Genomic DNA, 22,202 nt, shown 5'->3' with positions numbered 1-22,202 from the left:
TATGCTCCAGGAGAAAATCTGCCAGCAGTGATAATAATTACTGTTGATCAAAGTTTGAACTTATTGTACATGATCAAATCCTTACAGCAAACCATCTCATGAGTGTAAAGTTAAAAAAAAAAAAGGAAAGAGAAAAAAAAAGAAACAGTATTTTAAGCCGTTTGATCATGGGTCTGATGGTACTATCAAAGAGCTACCTGCAATAGAGTTTGCATGGAATCCTTATCAAGTGCACCAAAGAAGATTTCTTGTCCAAACATCTTCATGTAGCCTGCCGCAAGAGGTTTATCACTGGTCTGTGCCTTCCAGTCAGAGAGCTGCGTGACAAGAAGTTTGTTAGAATGTTCCTGGCGTTGGTAGGATTAACCCCTTACTACATTTTTTTCCTGCAAACGCACCGTTTTCAGAACTTCCCTCACATCAAATGCACTGTCAGAATCACTGTCAGGTAAGTGTCTTTTTGCTAACATCTCCTGCAGTCTTTCAGCTCTCAGTCCCACCTGTGTAAAGAAGTAAATCATAAATGAAAAAAGAAGTGTGGGAGGGATAACAAAACAGTGATATTAATCAGAGAAAAATTGTGGGAACGCCCATTTACCTCCAAAGGTTCAGCAATGTGTCCAACGAAATGGGCCCTGAATTTGGACAATGCTATTGATGGGAATATGCTGCCTACATTATTCAGTGTCAAAAATTGGGCTGCCATTCCAATCATAAGAGACTCTAAAGAGAAAGGAAAATATACAGTAAAACGCAAGCTCAGTTAGTTTTTAAAACCACAGAGTGCAGACTGTATCAATTTACTTATTGCATAATATGAGCAATACAGCATGACATGAGAGAGGCCAGAAGTCCCAGTAATAAAACTGATGGCATAAAACTGTCATAAACAGAATATTCTGCATATCTGAACTATTAATGGACAAAATTACAACTCCCCTGCTCCTTGCATAGCAATTATTCTATTTTTTCAATTGCTTCTGCTATATCATTTACATCCGGTCAGATTCTGTAACATCAGCTTATGAGGTGCATTTACAAGACATCATTCAATGTAACTTGACAATGGGGATCAGGAATTGAAACAGATTTGCCATCCTTTGCTAACAGTTCAGGGAAAGTGATATAGATGTCCTATCAGGACAGATGGTGAGGTGTAGATGTGTCTCCCAAATTACTCTAAGGCAGTTAAATACATCTAGTAATAAATGTTGTAACTCCTTACATGAAGTGGCACTAATTGCTCAGTAATTGTTAACTGTCTAGTAAATACAGAGCAATGTAATTTATATGTATTTCCTGTTCTTTAGCTTTATCATGCACAATGGGGCAGATACTAGGGCATGGTTAATCTGTCGGATGGTTCTGTGCTAAGGTGGTTTAAAGCTCATCTTTGCACTCCCTTGATCTTGGTGCAGCTCTGTCCAGTTTAGTCCCTGTGCTGTGTGAAAGCAGCCTCAAGGCTCTTCTAAAAAAGCTGGGCTTCAACCACAAGACCAAAACCATATGTGAGAACCAGGATATCACAGGAGCATCCCTACTACACCTCCGTTCCTCCAGCTATGTCCACTCTTCCCTTGTTACACCAGCAGCGGCTAGTATGAGTGGCTGAAGAACTCCTATGTTAGATCTCTGCCACTGGAGGATCACCCTTACTTTGGAATTATACTTGACATACTGGTTAAACTGGCTTTAGGACCAGACAACACCAACAATGTAGCACAAAGTTGAATAAACTTTACCGAGACCCTATGTTGCTGCAATCCCACTACATAACACAGGAATCTAATGGAGAAAGGACTGGAGGCAACAAACTAAGCCATCAGGAGCTATAATTTTCATACTGTTCTCAATACAGCCAAGAGATGTCATTTTAGTGTGTAATGATCCCACATTGGATCACCCACTAAGGAGTAAATCTGGGGCTTTCAATGCCAGAAACACAGGTCTCTACCAATTGAGATAGGTCCATTAGCTAGTAGCATTAGTACTCTATTATCCTTTATATGAACCAGTCACTGATGTAGGACATGACACTTAGCCAGTGTATTACAGGTGCATATTGTCTACATTCTAGGCCATGAAATCTTGTTGTTAATCCAAACATTGCTCCTACTGACGCTTAATAAGAATTGCTGCTTATAAATGATTAGATGATTACACAAAATGTATTAACTTGAAGAGAGCATCAGTGTGTGTCAGTAACTCATACAGCTTGAGTATCAAATATTTTTAGTTTTCTGAGAAGATATTTACCAATATTTACCAATGGAAAATCGTGTCGGCACAGTCATATGATGCACTGTAGCCATTATAGCTAGAGAGATGTGGATACATATAAATTTATCTGACTAGATGACATATCTCGAGGAAGACTGAGAGACTGATAGAAAAAAACAGTGCTGACAAAAAGCAATGCTCAAAAAAATGAAACCCTAAAATATTAATATATGTGTTTTATTTAATTCTGTAATAATTTTTAGAGTATCTCCCTGAATGCATTTTAAAAAGTACAAAAGTTCACATAGCACGTATTAGTGACTGTATTTCTTCAGCCACTCTCTGGCTGCATCTCCAAGGTAGCAAACATGTGTATCATATATTACTGTGGTCGCTGTGGTGTGTACTATACTTATTTTCATTGTAGAGCAGATTAAATGGTCATGTAAAATACATGAAATAAAGGCAGAGCAATAACAAACACTACCAAGGCTTTGCAATAAAATAATAACATAATAATAATAATAAATTAATAATACTCAATAACAACAAAATACATCTACAGTTATCACTCTAGGTTTAGAATGTTTCAAAGACTTGTTTTTCATTGATTTTTTACAAAAGTAGCTTTAAATATCCTGATGAGTTACAAAAGTGATAAAAACATCCAAATACAGAGGGACTGTGTTTATAGATATAAGTCCCCTAGTCTGCCAGCTACGTATGCCAAATTGTTGGGGCTGTCATGGTCATTTGTACGGGGGCACCACTTAAATAATCGCCATTATAAAATATAACTTGCATGAAAATAGCTAGAATTTGGTTGAGCAAGCATGTGTCTTCTTATCATGCTCTCTCTCTTCATACAGCTAACGGCCATACATTGCCTATGACCTGTGCATGAAACTCCCATGGACAGGAGTAGCATATCAATAGGATTCCATGCATGGATCTACTGTATTGTACAGGGGAATTAAGGGTATGATGGTGCAAGCAAAAGCTGTGGACGTAAATCTTAGTTGTTCATGGGAAAAAGAAATGTTTGTGTCTGAATATTTTCAAACTTGAATGCTTAAATATGGGCACCTATTTTCAGAAGTGTTGAACATTCACAGCTGCATTTGAATTCAGGGGGAGTTGTGGAGGCTCAGCACTTTTAGAAATCAGACCACTTATATTCAGTTTTGGTGCCCAACCATGGTTTGAAAACTTGGCCTATGTTTGCATTGTTCCTAGCCCATCATGGAAGCTATATTGGGCTGGCTGTGTACAACGTAAAATGCACATGTATATAAATTTCTTTAAAAGGAAGATCCTTAGCTATGGCATCATATTCCTGATGATGGAAGAATTTGCAGGTGCAATGTGCAACTGACAAGCAGTTCAGGAATCTATAGAACTGGGCCCATGGCTTCTATGCTTCCCCCGACCCTTAACTTATGTGTATTTTATTTCAAAGCCTACAGGTGATTAATATAGTTGGAGAAATCGGAGCCTTACCTCTAAACATACTAAAGCGGAAAACTTTGCTGAACCGATAGCCAGGTCTGTCAAGTTTGGGGCTGAGTATTCTGATAGCCATTCTGCAGGCAGAAGCCCTGAAAGATTCAGTGAATTGTACCATATTAACGTCTCTGTTGCAGTTAGCAGGAAAGCAAGTTTCTTTTTTAGAGAAATAATGTGTAGTCCCCTTACACGACTTGGAGATCCGGAGCTGTACTTGTGCCCAGAGCCCTCAGGGAAGTAAAGATGAAACTTGCCACTTGCATGCTAGGTTCTTTTAGCATAGCATTAGCTAAAGTCACCAAGACAGGAAGACCTGGTTTGGTTTGAAGCAGAACAAATGCAGCAATCATTCGGACTTGAGGATTAATTTTGTGGTTTAGGAACAACTCCAGGGTAATATCTTGTACCTGAAAATAGGAAATAGAATTTTAAGTTTCTGTATGTTTGAACATTTGCAATTAACTATTCATCTTTTCCCATCCTTTACCATAACTGCAGTACAAGTCTTGTGTTAGAAATAAAATCCATGCTTTATTTTTTCCATTTAATTCTTGCAAGTAATGTGGCAACAAAGTTCATAATTTTAAGTTCAGAAGGGACCATTATGACCATCTAGTTTGACCTTATCGGGCCAAAGGACCTCATCCAATGCATTTTGCATGAAACCCAGAACTTCTGTTTGAGCTATAGCAATTCCTTTAAAAAGCTAGTCAATCTTGGCTTAAAGACTTCAAGTGATGAAGAACCCACCACCTACCTTGTAAGTTGTTCCAGTGGTTAGTTACCCTGAATGTGCCTTTATTTTTAGTTTGAATTTGTCTAGCTTCAACTTCCAGCCACTGGATCTCATTATAGCTTTGTCTGCTAGACTGAGCAGCCCTTCTACTATCAGAAATCTCTTCCCCACATAGATACTTGTAGATTCTCAGCTTGATCCAAAGTACTTTAATGCTCAAGCTCTAACTGACCTGATGTTAACTCAATGATGTGGATTAGCAAATGTTAAAATAAAAGTGACTACAAGGATGCAAATATTTCCAAAATGTACACAACTATTTCAAATTAAGCAATGAAATGAAAGGGCACTTGGTAGGAATGATTAGTGCAAATTTGTGTGTGTAGTAAACCACAAACCTGGGATCCCATTGTTTCTCATACAGTGGAACACCCAGTCATGGGCATTAAAATACGTCACATTAGGGTTTTTCCAGAAAGTGCATAATAAATGTAATGAAATAACTGCCTCGGCCACATGAGGAGTGCTGGGCTCAGGGAGAATCACAGCCACAGTACTGCTTTGAAACACCAAAGCAGCTTTTTCTTTTCCACTGAAGAAGAAACCATGGCTCAACCCCCATCTCCCTGCTTATATATCTCATGTAACCTAGCAGCTGTTTCCTTATTTTTTCTGCTAAAAACACACCCTGGAGCGGCTAACCCTGGAGCCAATATATGGGATCAAGACAACATATACAAAAATTGGGTATAACAGAAACCCTGATAAAGCCTCAGTGGGATGTTGTGAAGCTGACGTAAAGATTAATTAAAACCGTATAATTTTTTTTTTGTTTAGAAAAAGAAAAGAAAACAACAATATTCCACCCTGAGTGATTAAAAAGGAATCTTGAACGTAAGTAAAACTTGAAAACATAAGGTTTCTGGTTTAGAATAAGACTGTTTTCAGGTGAGAGGAGCCGTAAAGCCAGATCTGTGGAGTAAGAGACTATTTTGTGCTGTCTGATCAGAATGTAATTCAAAGACAAAAGTCACATTTAATAAATGTTCTGTTTATGGCTTAAACACAATGTCTATACATTAATAATTAGGATTCAAATCTGCAGTATCTATTAGATATCAATATCTATCTAAGATATGGCCCTGATTAATGATTAGATGTGACACTTAATCTATAAAAAGAAAAGGAGTACTTGTGGCACCTTAGAGACTAACAAATTTATTTGAGCATAAGCTTTCGTGAGCTACAGCTCACTTCATCCAATGCAGTGAGCTGTAGCTCACGAAAGCTTATGCTCAAATAAACTTGTTAGTCTCTAAGGTGCCACAAGTACTCCTTTTCTTTTTGTGCATACAGACTAACACGGCTGTTACTCTGAAACCTGACTTAATCTATAGTTAATATAAATCTTTGGAAAACCTTGCTTTGTGGGTTCTCTCTGACACCAGTGTTGAAATAACCCTAAATACATTTTGATCTGTAACTTATCTCTCATGTATCTTTGGAAAATAAGATTTTAAAATGCAAATGCTGATAACAACCCAACAACAGAATAATGAACGTATCCATATACTAAGCTATTCCGTGCATTCTGAAATACTGAAGATGAATGTGTCATATGGAATTGGAGGTTCCCACTCATGAATAATGGAACTAATGTAAAGAAAACCACCAGATGTATGTATGAAATGCCACCCCTGTCTTGCAACAAATAGAAACAACACGTTGAGCTTATAGCACATGCTAAAGAGGGATTCTTTGTTTCCTTACCTTTCGTGGGTCTCTCTTGGCCAGGTTTGTCAGGGCCATCACTGCACTAATTTGAACCCTGACTGGGAGATCAGAAGCACCAGGTGCATATCCTGGCATAAACTTCATGATGCGCTTTAGAATGGCTGGATGTCCTACATTCCCAAAGGCCTTCAGGGCCAGGACCATTTCTTCCTCCTTAGCCCTGCCAGATGCTTCAGCTGCAAAATCATATAGTGGCTGAAAAACAAAAAGAGGGTTTAAGTTCCAGTTCGGTTCTGTAGACATACCCTGAGGGGGTGGCTGAGAAGTTTTAGTGTGTTCAGATAATTTAATGAAAGTATTTTAAGTTGCATTTAGTGCTCATAGAAATTGCTGGAAGTTTATCCCTGAAGACTGAAGTTGTGAATTTGTTCTTGGAACAAGTACAGCATAGACAGCAACAGTGCACAGTTCCTCACCAATATACCTTAAACATGATGGGTTAGATGTATAAAGGCAAAAATGGCAGTTAGGACCCAATTCCATTGACTTTCAATGGGAGTTAGGAACCTGGCATTGGTTCATTTGAAAATCTTTCCTTCCCTGGTTAAGAACCCCCCCTAGATGCAAGAAGTCAGGCTAGTCTTTGGGCCCATTCTGTCATTAGGCTCTTTTATGAGATGGTTAATAAATGTTCCAATATCTACCAACTGGAGTGGCAGTTTTAGTAACATGCACTTATAGGGAGACCACCAGGCCATTTCATTCTGCTACTTGTAAAGCAAGAAAACCCTAACATTTTTAGGGCACTGGGCAGCATTTGTACTTGTGATCTAAACAGCTGTCATTTCTGAGTGTGTGGCTAGAACTAACTCTTGCATGGTAGATAACTCTTCTGACTGCACAAACAAGGGCTGAATGAAAAGAGCCAAAGTATCATAGAATTTTTTCAATACATCAGATAGGCCTAAAGAGCAACTTTTGTTTTTTAAGACATCATATTTTTAATCTATTAATCTAGCTCAAAACTTGCACAGGATAATACTAATAGGCAAATCCAAATTTAAAACATTTCCTGTCTGACCCCTTGCTTTACTTTAAACACTTCCCATTTCCCAGTAACATTTGTCTTAATTAGCTGGGAGGCAGTGTAGCCTAGTGGAGAAAGAGTGCTACACTGCAGTGCAGGACACCTGGGTTCTATTCCTGGCTCTGCACTTGGCCTTCTGGGTGACCTTGTGCAAGTCAGTTTAGCCCTCTATGCTTCTGTTTGCCCATCTGCAAAATGGGGAAAATGGTACTTAACACCTTTGCAAAGCACTTTAAGATATACTGAGGGAAAACACTGTATAAGAGCTAGATATTATTATTGCCAGTGGGCAGTGTAGTCTATTGGTTTAAGTAGATGACTGGGTGCCAAGATTTCTGGGTTCTGTTCCTAGCTCTACAACTGACTCACTGCATGACTTTAGGCAACGAATTAACCTTTGTGTTCCTTAATTTGCACATCTCTTACATGGTTATATTTATCAGTACCATGGAAGTGTGTCATGAGACTTCACTATAAAGCATTTTGAGAGCCTCAGATAAAAGGTGCCATGAAAGCGTCCAGAATGATATGCTTTGTCCTTCCAACCTTAATTGTCTCATTTACAATTTTTCCTTTAAAAAATAAATAAAAGAAATTCAGGCTTTGTACCTGGAGAGCTGACTCAGGGCAGGAGTCTGAAATGGAGCAGTACTTGTGAACCAATGAGCCATAGGCTAGATAGGCAATTCTGTGAAGGAAAGTATCTGAGCGTGGATGTGTCTTTTTCAGGATGAGCTAGAGAGAAAATATTTGGACATTACCATCACTAGCAAGAAATAATTTAATTTTTATTTTGCATTTATGTACATTTTATATAAATCCGCATGCAGGAAAAGGCAATGCATAGCAATTGACATTCCCTGAAAGGTTGGCTTCTTAGCTGATCAGTGGCTGTTACTGTATTTCACATAGTGACCATGCGGTATCTCTGAGAAATTCCAGATTTTGATCTGGGTATTAAGTTCTTGTTGTAATCCAATGGGTGAAAAATCACCCTAGTAGGGAATTTTACTGAGAACTGAGGAGCACATAGTATTCATAAAACTATGAGTGTTCTTTGTGGTTTTATAATTGCCTGAACTGTAGGGACAAAAAGCTAAGATGAATACTAAATATATCCCAATAATTCAGACTGATGGGTATATTTACCATGAAACCATATGCTAACATCAGACTTGAATCCATCATTTTCTGCCCCATAGGTGAACATCTAATCACTGGTCTGTGCTGACATTCATAGAGGGCCAAGTTTTGCTCTTAGAGGCATGGCTCTCATTGAAATTAAGAGGAAATGACTATATGCTTCTAAGGGCAGAATATGTACAAAATTTTATAACGAGCCTGATTCTACTCTCTCTTACACAAGTTCATTCCAGACTGGCATAATTCCCTTGACTTCAGCAGAATTACTCTGATTTATACCAGTCTTGATAGGACAATCAGACCCAATATATTCCGATAAAGCAAAACATGTATTTCTTACTGTCTAGCTGGTTGTGAGGCCCCTGAGTTACCAATCTTGATCTAACTATAAAGTTAATTTGGACAAAAGAATTCCAGAAATCAGTCTGCAACATTAAAACGACATCACTTAAGAATATTCAACTGTTTCATTCTGGCTTCATCTATGTCCCTTTGATTGCTTCCGCCCTGCCAACACAGTCAGGAAATAAACTCTTTTCAACCTCACTAGGGGATATAAAAGCTTTGTATTTTCACAGCCTTTGCAATCTTGCCAAAGGAGTAAATACAGTGGATGCTAGAATTGATGAAGAAAGAACAGAGAGTGTAAAAACATCCTACCACAGCTTCCTCTATCACATCACGGGTTGGTGTACTTAAATGGAAGCCCACAAGCACTGCTTGAGCTCCTTCCAAGTCACTGAGTTCTTTCCTTTCAATTTTATGCCTTAAGAATCTGATTGCACTCTGAGTGGAAATGGCAGGAATTATATCCAAAATCAAGCGCCTGCAATAGGAAAGACAATGATCATTTTCCAGATCTGCATCCGAACACATTAATTTCAGATCTTCAATCATAGTTTTAAGAATTAAAGTTACTATTACCTATATACAGGCCGGCTAGAAAATTGTTTCCAAACTGACTCATAGATATCATCATTTGCTGCCCGGAAAAGCTGTACCAGCTGCAGGAATTTTGGTGGAGCATCACTAGGAACCCGCTCATGTGTGTGCTCTACCAGATACCGCAGGTTTTCCACTATCTGCAAGAAAATTAAAATATACAGTAAGATCAAATATGTTCCCTTTCCCACATGCATCAGCACCAATTTACAGCAAAATATTTACTTCCAGCAGTTAATTTTACCTGACTTTCCAAGTTTTTGATTTTGAATAACTGGAAGGGAAGCTGAAGCAATTCACTGCCAAAATGGTACCGAAGTGATCCACGTTTCTGGAATTCTGTTGATGGGACTTCTGGGGAGTGTTTTTCCACATCACTCAGTACCAGCTTCTGCCTGCAAAGGAGAAACCCAGTGAAATAACATCATGAGACCCAGTATGCAAAATGAAAATTTTGCTCTTAATATTATTATGTATTTTTACAAAAGTGTTTTGTTATCAAGATGCAAAGTTATTCACAAACATATGCACTGAAATCCAGAGAGAGAGCCTTATTCTGAGAGAACCTGCAACTCCCAATACTCAGAACCTCTCAGGGTAAGATCACAGGACATGTGTGTGTTATATGTACATTTGCATACTGAAGTTCAGACAAAAATAACTGACTAGATCCTTCATCAGAAATCATCACTGAATTTTAAGCCTGACTACAGGTTTCCTGAGAGTTCTTACACACCTCTGCACTTTCTAGTTTCAAATGGAAGTGAAAAAAGTGAAATACGGCAAGAAATATTACAGTCTCTTCTTAAATTATTACTGACCCAACTGTAAGCAGAATGTCCTGGGGTTCTCATAAGATTAAATGTTCTCATGAGATTTCCAACCTGATTTCTCAAGCAAAGAGATTCAGATACTATGGAAAAACATCCAAACGTCTGGTAGCTTTTCAAACTGAGCCGAACCATCTCCCTTCATCATCAAGCAGTTTTAACGAAAGGCTGTGTTTGTAAACATTTCTTATCCTTGCCATATTTGTGGCTAAAGGGTTGTGTCCTATCCTGCCAATTACATTTAAATAGTCCATTTAGGACAATATAATACTTTTAGGTATTTGAGTGAACATCTGAGAACATTCCAGTAGATATATGATTGTACTGAATAGTCTCTAAAACCTCCATAGAAAATTGGCATGTTCACTTTGGAATCTCTACAGAGATCCTTGGAAACATTCCACACACTGTTTCTATCGGACTTTCATAAGATCTTTGCAAAATTATTATAGAATCATAGAATATCAGGGTTGGAAGGGACCTCAGTAGGTCATCTAGTCCAACCCCCTGCTCAAAAGCAGGACCCATCCCCAATTAAATCATCCCAGCCAGGGCTTTGTCAAGCCTGACCTTAAAAACTTCTAAGGAAGGAGATTCCACCACCTCCCTAGGCAACGCATTCCAGTGTTTCACCACCCTCCTAGTGAAAAAGTTTTTCCTAATATCCAACCTAAACCTCCCCCACTGCAACTTGAGACCATTACTCCTTGTCCTGTCCTCTTCCACCACTGAGAATAGTCTAGAACCATCCTCTCTGGAACCACCTCTCAGGTAGTTGAAAGCAGCTATCAAATCCCCCCTCATTCTTCTCTTCCGCAGACTAAACAATCCCAGTTCCCTCAGCCTCTCCTCATAAGTCATGTGTTCCAGACCCCTAACCATTTTTGTTGCCCTTCGCTGGACTCTTTCCAATTTATCCACATCCTTCTTGTAGTGTGAGGCCCAAAACTGGACACAGTACTCCAGATGAGGCCTCACCAATGTCGAATAGAGGGGGACGATCACGTCCCTCGATCTGCTGGCAATGCCCCTACTTATACATCCCAAAATGCCATTGGCCTTCTTGGCAACAAGGGCACACTGCTGACTCATATCCAGCTTCTCGTCCACTGTCACCCCTAGGTCCTTTTTCGCAGAACTGCTGCCTAGCCATTCGGTCCCTAGTCTGTAGCTGTGCATTGGGTTCTTCCGTCCTAAGTGCAGGACCCTGCACTTATCCTTATTGAACCTCATCAGATTTCTTTTGGCCCAATCCTCCAATTTGTCTAGGTCCCTCTGTATCCTATCCCTGCCCTCCAGCGTATCTACCACTCCTTCCAGTTTAGTATCATCCGCAAATTTGCTGAGAGTGCAATCCACACCATCCTCCAGATCATTTATGAAGATATTGAACAAAACCGGCCCCAGGACCGACCCCTGGGGCACTCCACTTGACACCGGCTGCCAACTAGACATGGAGCCATTGATCACTACCCGTTGAGCCCGACAATCTAGCCAACTTTCTACCCACCTTATAGTGCATTCATCCAGCCCATACTTCATACTTTATAAAAATACTCTATAGACAATCCAGTAGGGAGCTCAATACAAGGCTATACAATTAACAGAGATTTTTCCTCTCCAGAAAAGTTATACAATATTAGTGGAAGGGCATTGGGGTCAGGAAGTATAATGCCAGGTACACTCAGATAGGTTTGTCTCCCGCTTCCAGGACATGCCAACTCTATAATATACCTTCAGTTCTAAAGTATTGGGAAGAAGCATATGTGCATATATGGGAAAATGAATATCAAGGCTTGGTCTACACTTAAAACTTATATCAGCATTACTATGTCAGCTGGGAGTGTGAAGGGGGAAATAAATCTAGTGACACAGCAATGCCAAATCCACCAATGTAGATTCATCTTGCCAGCAGACACACTCCTCATTGGCATTAGCTAATGCTGTTCAGGGAGATGGTATTAGTATACTGGGAGAACCCCTCAACATACGCTGAATCTACATTGGAGACTGGCATAGGCTGGCATACGCTTTGTAATGTAGCCATGGCCTAAGAGTGGGGTTAAAAGTTAAAATAATAGTAAAACTCCCCCGACTTCAATGGTTGCAGTGTTAGGCCAGCGGTGAACAGTTTTGAAAATCTGACCCCACATGTGTTACATTTTACTTCTGACTTACATGAAAAATGTATTTAAATAGCTTTAGTTATCTGACAAATGCTTTCTAGAGACCCAGACTGCAGGCCCTCCTCTTACTACCCCTTATGTGGTTGGCCAATTCTGCTGGACAGTTCATGGAGAATAGGAGCAGGGAGCAGAGCAAACCCACTGCTGAGTCTCTTTTCCACTCTCTGGGGGCATCAAGCAGCCCTTGAGGAACAGGAAGGAAGCAGTCTTTGCTCTCCTGAAGATAGAGGGCCAGGTCCTAAGTGGGTGGAAATCAGAACAGGTCCATTGGCTCCAAGAGAGCTCTGCTAATTTACAACAGCTTAGGATCTGGCACCTGGTCTGCAATTATGCCTGACCCTTTCCTGGGTTGCATCAAACACCTTCCATCATCCACCCAAATGTGTATCCACATCTGATCCTTAGAGTGTAAAAGTTCTTTAAAATACCTTATCCTACCTCCCGCTTGTTCACTGTTTAACCAAGTTATTATGCCCACTTACACTCCTCTTTGATAATTAATTGGTCTCCAGGCCTTTATTCATTTTTGTTGCAGTTCTCTGAATTCCTAATTTGTCCTTATCTTTCTGGTATTGCAGTGCCTAGACCCATAGGCTATAGTGGAGGAGCCAGTTCCTCACGGAATTTTATGGAGCAATGCCAGTTGATGTAAGCTAGGATCTGGCTTGAGGTGAAATATATCTAAGTGATAAAAAGAACTCTCTCTCTTCCCTACTTTGAGACATGATGCCTCTGTATAAAAAGCCCATAACTAGAGCTGGTCATAAAATAATTTGTTTCTGTGGAAAATTTTGTAGAAAATGAAAAAAAATTCATAAAGAAAACATGAAACTTTTTGGATTTCAGCTGAAAACTGGAAGGTTTAAATTTTCAGCCAAATATTTTCAGGTTTTGGCCACAAAGTTTTTGACATAAATTCAAAATTTTCCACAGACAGCAAACATTTTTAGTGTAACATTTCTTTGGTTAAAACCCCAGTTACCCATCAAAAGCAGTTGTGATGGAAAATTATCAACCAGCCATATCCATAACTGCACTGGCAACATGGCAAATTTCAAACTGCTGTGAATATCCACATGGGTCTCTTTCAGTGACGTGGTTTTCTAGGGATCTTCCTTTTAGTGAGTAACTGTGTGCCAGAGTATTTTACTACAAATACATTAGTTTGCATTTTTCAGATCAAATTGCATTTATCTTGGTTTTTAAGGCATAAATCAAATATCCCAGAGAGATTAAACTAATCAAATACTGCCAACTTTAGCTAGCAAAATTTGGATAGTGATGCACATGTTTCAGATTTATGACCAACAGTGAATGTTGATTTTTTTTATTATCTGGTTGAGGCTTTATATAATGTAATATTGCCAGTCAACATGTGGTAGGTGCAGAGGTCTCATTTCAGTTAGGGAATTTGACTAGATGCTGAATTAGTGAATTAAAGGGATATGTAATTTTGGATCAGCTATGCAAATGCACAGTACCTTGCTTCTACGACAGCATCCCCTCCAGTGACCTCATTGAATGGTGTGAACTGATGGACTTCTTGGACATCAGCTTGTACAATTAAAGCCTCCTCATGGGAAGATTTGATTTTGTAATTGTAAGTAGTGGTTGCCCGGGAATACTTGTTTTTCTACAGAATGAAAAAGTGACAAATAGAAAGTTATTTAACCATGAATAGAATTCATAGATAGTAGGCTCAGAAAATATCACTTATACCATCCAGTGTGACCCATTTGTTTGCAGGGCTACTCTCTATACCAGGGGTGGCCTATATATTCATTGTATGCACCTCTCTTCAGAAGTTAATATGCAGCTCCTTGTAGAGGCACTGACTCTGGGGCTGGAGCTACCGGCGCCAACTTTCCAATGTGCTGGGGGGTGCTCACTACTCAACCCCGGCTCTGCCACAGGCCCTGCCCACCTCACTCCTCCTTTTCTTTCCTTAAATTTAAGCAACTGATCATTTTTTTGAGAGGGCAGAATTTTGTTCTGAAAAGAGACAGCATGAGAGATATGTACCCCTATTCTGACGGCATAATGTGATACAGAGGCTTTGCATTGGCCAATACGCATGAATACCATGCAGAAAGCAAATATAGATAATTAAATATAACAAGCCTGATTTGCCTTCTGCTTAAAGTGGTCTAAATCAGGAGCCAATGTAGTAAATGGGTGCAAAATGAATGCATGTGAGAGAAGAATCAGAAGAATCAGAATGTGTTTAAATATAAATCCATCTTACTTACTTCTCTGCAGGCTGGGCACTGGCAAGTGTATGCAGCACCAGTGAACATCTGAGCTCTCTCATCACAGCTGTTTAGGTCCTTGGATTTTGTCACGTAGATTTGACTTGCTCGCCTGTTTTCTTGAATCACATAGGTTGTATTGCAAACACCATCGATCCCAGCCTGCCAAAAATTAGAACCAATCAGCTCTCAGAGAATGCTGCTCTTGATGCAGAATTGCTGGATGCCTAACATGGAGATCTACTATGCTCTGACCATATTTAAAAACCATGCATATACTGTCAAAGGGCCAAAGCAGGGGTCCCATTGAAAGCACGGACAAAATTCCCACTGATTTCAGTGGGACAAAATTTCGGCTCAGTGGGAGGCTTGTATCAATTGCCAATTAGGGACTATGGAATAGGAGATATAATTTGGAAAAATTAATAAATATGTGTTGAAATAATGTGATCAGTCAGAATTAAACTTCAAAAGCAAGAGATTTTTGAGTTGCGGCCGATACTTTGCCCTTAAAAATCCCATTATACCTAATCTCCAGCTCATACATTCCTCTATTAGAGGCTTCAGAATAGCAGATAATCTGACACACAATGTGAGCAGCAATAATTACACATTAGTTAAGAACAGTGGAGCTTTAACTGTGGATTTTCTTGCATTTGAAGGTTTAACTCAGATGTTTAATACTACTTTAAGATTTTATATGTATAAGGTGCATTGGTTCTCTTCAGTCAGTGAACAGGACTTCTACTAATGTTAAAGGGAGATAAGTGAATGTATTTTGGGGAGGAATGGTTCATTTCCTAACTTTTCATTGTTAATGGTAGTGTACAATTGCTCCAGGGACTTAGAGGTACGGGACCTGATTTTGTAGACCTCAGTTAAAACTCCCATTAATTAAGTGATCTTCTGTAAGCCATTTATCACCTGATTCTGCATTCCTTAAATACCCCACACTCTTATTGACCTCACAGGAGTTTAGGAGGCACAGGAAATACAGAGTAACGCTCTGCAGCTCAGGTTTACCTTATCGTGATGCCTATCTTCCTTTGTAAAGTGCTTTGAGATCCTCAGGGAAAGATCCCAAGGTTTATTAATCAGTAAATGACTGAGTAAAATAATGAAAACTCAGAGAAGATTTCAGTAGCTAACCCCATATGCGCAGGTTGGCAATGGACTACCATATGTAACGAATTCATTTAGAAATAATGAAGATGTGCAACTAGGCATTGCAAAATACGGCATATACTACAGCTGCAAGGTCTCAATATGGTGCTGCGGGTGGAATAAATATTGTGAAAAATATGAGATCCTGAAGCTCATTTCCAAACCTTTTTCTGATCAGATCAAGTAAACAAAAGTTGTTTTGATCTACATTTGCAATACAAATATTTTGAAAGCACAATAATATCAATGAAATGAAACCCAACCTCATCAATGTAAATATATCTATGCAAAACTAAATAAATTTCAATCTGTGTGGTGAATTTCAATGTGGGGAGACTTAAAAAGGTATTAAAACCCATAAAACAGTGGAAATTCCAACAGAACATTAAGTACAGCTGTAAAAGCTATTCTAATAACACAACAGCATATGTACTATATTCCTTCTCAAATAGGACCTAAAGGAGATTAAAGTATACATGATTTCTTAGAGACATCAAATTGCTATTATTTCTAGATGAAATGTTAATGATATGCTGAGGGTTTAAGCTTATTTTAATGCATTATTAACATTTTTTAGGCTAACATTATAGCTTTCAGAGTGGTTTCCTTTTTCCTTTTACCACCCAACAAGCCATGTTTTCTTAGTTTCTAATGTTGTTAATGGACTCCTGAAATCATTTAATCAATTAGATTAAAAATCTATACATTTCTTTGGACCATTAAGGTACAGATCTACCAGTGGTGGTACAGAATAAATGAACAACTTCCCTCTAAGTCAAGATGTTGCTTACTAGTAAATATACACTTAACACTGAATTCAGATAAATGTGTTAGAAGAACCAGAAGTGTATCCTTATTCAAATTACACCCAAACATAATTACCAAAGCAAAGTGCTCACCTCCTGCAAGTTATATGTATTCTGTGACTTCTTCAGGGTGAATTCTAGCACATTCAGAAATCCTCGATAGAAATTAAGCCCATCATCTGAGAGAGAATCTGGAGCCATAAGATTTCCAACACGGCCATTACTGTATTCAAATTTGATGGGGTTTCTGAGTTGTGCTGAAAATGCCTGGGTCAGTTTAGATGACCGTGCGAACGGCTCTCGAGGCCAGATACCATTGTATTCTGCTGCTTCGAGTGAATAAACCTGGGAGAGAAGGGGAAATAGATTTCCTATTAACGTTTTTCCATTAACTTTTCTTCTTAGGATTTTAGGAAGCAATACCTCAAGATGAAGCCATGACAGGGACTTGCGGATGTGAAAAGTGGCTGAGTGGGATGTTTCCGCACATACCCATTCTTTGTCTCAATTCACAGATCATCTGTCTGGCCCAAAGGTTGGCCTGTGTACAGAACTGAGCCAGAGAAGAGCCACGCTAAGCTGAACTCGACCATCAGAACTGCAGAAGACCTGCAGTAAATTGTGGGGAAAGTCAATGCTGTATGAAGGAGCATTAACTTTGGTGGCACTTGCTATGATCCCCCTAACTGAAGTCACAAAGCACAGCCAAGGGTAGAGCTAATAGTGACGTGGCTGCTGAGCTATTCTTAGAGTCATAATTAGTGAGGGGGTTAGAAAGCAGAGTGGAGGAATTGTCCCTCCCTGTACATTTTACTAGAGAACCTTGGGGTCGGAAGCTCAGAGAGCTGTAGATCTCTCTTCTCCACTTCATATTGTAGCCCTGCTGCAATGCAAAACTCTCCCCCTCCCCTGCCTCCCGCGCAACACACTACCCCATCTGCCATATAAGTTCAGTCTCCAGGGCCCATTCAGTACTTGGGCTCTCAGTGGAGACTGCCAACATGGGTGAGAGTTATGCTGGTGGTTTTATGATGAAGACACTTGTCTACTGGGAAGGGGTCTGACACCATTAATTTTGACTTGAGGTGGATATGAACCAGTGGCCTACAAGTGAAAGGTTAATCTTCTGCACCATTCACTTCTCCAAAACCAAGGAATGCTTTAAATTTAACAGCATAAAAATAAACTTCCCCTGTAGCTGAAAGGGCATACCATGTTACATAACCAAAGAGAGAAATTTCCTGTTGTCTTTCATTATATCCTATAAGAATACACAACAGCAGGCAGCTACTTCAGTTAGAAAGTTCCTGCACTTTTCAGGCACTTATTAGGAGACAGCCACTAGTCTTTCTAGTCTTTCTATCTAGAATTTCTTTCTAGTCTTTCTATCTAGAATTTAAATTTGCCAAGTGAAATCTGTTAAAAAGATGATTTTTCTTCCACACACATACAAGACTAAATGGAACCAGTCCAGATCAAGGGGTATGTTTCAATACATTCATTGGAAGCACACATAGGCTTACATTAAAGATCAAAATCATTTTCATATAATCAGAAATCTTTAGTAATTACTCAGAAATGTTAATGTCAGCATACAATAAAGGAATACAATCTCAGTGTAGCACAACATGGCACTTCCCCACTGAAGCTAAAGAAACAGCCAGAAAAAAATACTTATGCCAGATATTGAAATACATCCAGCTGCTATAATATGTTTATTTCTGTTTGTTTGCTAGTTGCAAAATCAGTTGATTAAATAATCGTAGGTTGTAGAGTTTGGGAACAATTGAATTGATCCAGTAATAAATTATTATGCATTTGAAATTATATTCTGTTGTCTCCCTGACCACAAAGCAGAAGAAATCCTTCAAGCCCAAGGTTGGCTTGAGCTGAGAATTACCTGGCAAAGTGCAAATAGAATATAGAAAACTGCATAAAAAAATAACAGTGTCAGTTACATTCTGCCTGAGTAAGCAAAACATATGATGAAACTTAATTATTTCCCCAAAGCTTGGGAAAAAGAGTCATGTAGGAAGATAATTTCAGCTTTCACATTGGATACATTTTCTTACCCTAATAAGACAAAGTTTTGGCCCGATACCACTGATTTCCACTTTACATTTTACTTTTATTCCAGCTCTTGCAAGTCCTCTGTCTGGAAGTCCACTGAGAAATACACTTTCATAATCATATGTGTAAGCCTTGTTTTCTTTGAAACCAGGTTCTGTAAAGAAACAATGCTCCGTAAACATTATAGAGAACCTATAGGATATATGTTATTATACTAAGCTCCAAATAGGAAAGATCAATTTGTTCATTTTAATATTACTTCTGAAGCACATTAGCAGTTGTAAAACTAAATTAAATATTCATACACCTTTCAGATTATATTTCAATTGCACTCATTAGAATGATATAATCTGATAGGAAAAATACTTACCATAATTAAGATGCTGACTCCCTGAAAGAGAAAAAAAATATAGCCATTATGACAAAGCGTTATTTTACAATTTTTTTAAAAAAAATTACTGTCCAAATTTTTATCTCAACCTGTGAAGTACATACTGCGTAATATTTTCTAGTTAATTATGTTAATTTTTCAATACAGATTTTTATTCTAAGGTCAGAATATATCCAAATTTTCCTCCCCTAGACAATGGAGAATTTGCAATCGGGTTTTCTTTTCCATTTATGCAAATTTGAAGTTTATATTTATAAATGAACACAATTAGTCGCTTAAGCCTTATTCAAAAAAGTTTCTGCTAGAAACCTATCCAGATAGATAAGGTGCTTACTTACCCACAAGGGTTAAAGTCAGAGCTAGAATTAAGTCCCTCATTATGAAGGATAAGCTAAAGGTGAATGTGCCGGGTTCTCTTTTATAAAGGCATAGTGTATCACGTGTTCATCGAAGTGAGGTTCCAAAATAAATAAGCATATTTCAGAATCAGTATTGATCTATCAAAAACCAAACATTTCTTGGGGTAGGAATGCTGTTAATGCAAACCTATTGGATAATTTAGACCAAGTGTATCTTTTCTATGAAATATGGAATCTATTTTTGATATTTCTTGTTTTCACCCTTTTTTTCCATTTCCACACACACATTTCTACAATAATTCAACAACTGGCAATAAATATTTGGGCTTACTTTAAGAACAGTGGAGCCAGATTCACAGCTGATGTAACTCAGCCTAGCTCCATTGAATTCAGTGAAGTCTTGATGATTTACACCTCCTGCGTATCTAGACCACAAACTCTTTGAGACATGCATCAGTTCTTCAAAGTGACATAGTCTTAAAGGAGGATTAGTGCATGATTTAATCTTCTAGTGACTTAGATTTGTGCATGCTGCTTTCGGTCACAATCCTGCAGAGAAAACCATGCAAATGCAGAACCCCTCTGAAGTCAGTGAGGCTAAGTGACTGCGCATGGCTCCCCCTGCAGTTCTCTTTGCAGGAGTGGGGTCTTATTACAGACTTGTGTGAAGCTATCTGGGAAGAGCAATCCCTTCAGTACTCCCTCAGATTCTGTTGCTGGTGACATGCGTATCAATCTCAAATAAATGGGCTGGCCATTTAGGTCAATGGCATTACTCTAGATTTACACCATAAAAATGAGAGGAAAATTCACCATTTTAATGGGAGCCCAGAATCACAGGGCTTGGAGAAACCTCGAGAGGTCGTCAAGTCCATACCCCTCTGCCGAGGCAGGACTGTGTATACCTAGACAAGTGAACCTATTTTGCTGTGTGATATCTTAAGAGGAGACTGTAAGAAAAGGCAGTGGGTAAAATTTTCAAAAAATCTGTGTGTGTTAGGTGCGTTACATCCCATTGACTTTGAAAGGAATGGCCACTAAATCACTTAGGTGATTTTGAAAATGTTACCCACTACCTTCCACTTGTCTTATATAACTTTTTGATGCCCAACTTGTTGTAATAATGGCAATTATTTTAATCTTCCTTTGGAAAAAGTTCACAATGTGTTGCAAATCCTATTTCTCCCAAAACTAAGAGAACCTCATTTATGCACATTTTGAATGAGCTTATGTCCATTTTGAATGTAACCTTGCCTTAAGGGCAAATGTTTTATGTAAATTACATATCAAGTAAAAGACATAATTTTCAAGTGGCTGGGTGCTAAGGTTGTTCTGTGCAGAGGGGAGGAGAACTCAAATATACATCTAGTATTTTTCTTTGAGGCTGTGAAAGTTTAAAAAGTGCTTGCAAGCTAGATGCACATGCAGGCAGCTAAAATACATCCTTAAAAGAAGAAAAAGATTTCCTTAGGATGCTACTTCATTAAGAAGAAGAAGAAGTAGGAAAAATGGTGCTGGATTTTTAAGGCTGATTCTGGGCCTAAAAATCTATTCTGTGGAGGCCCCATTGACTAGTTCCCTCTTGACCATAATGATACTGTACATTTACTTGAGTATTGCTACCCGAATGAGGGAGTAACACAGTAGAGCTGTGCCAGATCATCTGAGGAGAAGTCTTTCAGTGGAGTGCATGGAGCAGTCAACTATGTAGAATAACTTGATGCAAATGCGCAATGCACGATCATCAGTGAACAATCATTGTGCTTAGCAGTGGCAACACCAGTTACTCTGTAGATGGCACCAAGGTGCACAGATGGAGCAGCTATTGCACATCACTTTCGGAGTTGAACAGATAATCAATGCGGGAAACCAGTGGCGGAAAAAATAAGTAGGATGAGGGCAAACTCATCTGGGGACCCTTATTATTGATGCTGCTAGAAGTCCTGGAAATCCTTAGTTCACATCTGTCTTCCATAAAACAAAATATGTACACCTAAATATCTCCATTCCTGGAAATCATGCTGTTCTCTAGTAAAAAACCAATGAAAATATCTCCTTTTATTGAAACACGCTAAAATTTGCAAGATATATGTATGAGTTGTTATCCAGATCCATATTTAGGTCGTTGGTTCAGTGCCAGTTCAGATGGTAGAATACCACCTTATAGAATAATCAAGAGTAAATGGGTTTTCCTTAACATTTAACATTTTCTCTTCAGATTGTTAACTAGACCCTCATGTTTCCCATCTTGTGGCTATCTGATGAGATCACTGTGTTTGCAGGCAATAAGGGTTCAGTGGCATCCATTTGCAGGTAGCATGTATATTGCCATAAGTGGCTTTATTAAGAGATGGATTTCAATGGAGTTACACCACCATAAAACTGGAAGGACACAGTGGCGAATCAGGCCCATAGTGTGCATCAGTAGCTTCCAACTTTGAAATTGGAACGGTCATTTGGTCTTATTAACTGCTATCAACTCAGCCTTCAATTTTCAGTAGGGCCTAAAGGAGTTTGATGCCCAACTATCATTGACTTTCAATGGGAGATGGGACACCTACCTCTATTGAAAATGTCAGCCTAAAAGAATGTCCCATTCTGCCTTTCCAAGTATCACCATCTTTCCCAACTCACATGTTCCGTCCACTTGATGTTTCCCCATCAAAGATGTAATCTGCATAATGTGGAGAAAGAGACAGAAAGTTTGCATGTCTCTAAATAAAATGCTACAAAAATATATTAAAGAGGTGGCAGTGAATAGCCCAAGAAGATCTTTGAG

At 38.8% G+C, this 22,202-nt stretch overlaps 1 protein-coding gene across 1 annotated transcript in view; it reads right to left on the bottom strand.

Annotated features, from left to right (window-relative positions):
* LOC311524956 (vitellogenin-1-like) overlaps nt 1-19,442 on the bottom strand; it is a gene marked incomplete at its 5' end in the record, with an annotated part of 44,374 nt that extends 24,932 nt beyond the window's left edge. The window contains 16 exons of the mRNA XM_084636627.1: nt 198-317; nt 399-500; nt 599-723; nt 3,721-3,818; nt 3,916-4,133; nt 6,233-6,451; nt 7,893-8,018; nt 9,087-9,252; nt 9,351-9,508; nt 9,613-9,763; nt 13,866-14,017; nt 14,634-14,795; nt 16,697-16,948; nt 18,676-18,827; nt 19,044-19,064; nt 19,403-19,442. Of these exons, the coding sequence (XP_084492753.1) occupies nt 198-317; nt 399-500; nt 599-723; nt 3,721-3,818; nt 3,916-4,133; nt 6,233-6,451; nt 7,893-8,018; nt 9,087-9,252; nt 9,351-9,508; nt 9,613-9,763; nt 13,866-14,017; nt 14,634-14,795; nt 16,697-16,948; nt 18,676-18,827; nt 19,044-19,064; nt 19,403-19,442 (2,262 nt within the window). The remainder of the gene's footprint in view (nt 1-197; nt 318-398; nt 501-598; nt 724-3,720; nt 3,819-3,915; nt 4,134-6,232; nt 6,452-7,892; nt 8,019-9,086; nt 9,253-9,350; nt 9,509-9,612; nt 9,764-13,865; nt 14,018-14,633; nt 14,796-16,696; nt 16,949-18,675; nt 18,828-19,043; nt 19,065-19,402) is intronic.
* Nucleotides 19,443-22,202: the final 2,760 nt, after the last annotated feature.

Source organism: Lepidochelys olivacea, assembly GCF_965140295.1.
Source record: "Lepidochelys olivacea isolate rLepOli2 genome assembly, chromosome: 8".
NCBI classification, from domain to species: domain Eukaryota; kingdom Metazoa; phylum Chordata; order Testudines; family Cheloniidae; genus Lepidochelys; species Lepidochelys olivacea.
This window is presented reverse-complemented; position numbering and strand designations above follow the sequence as displayed.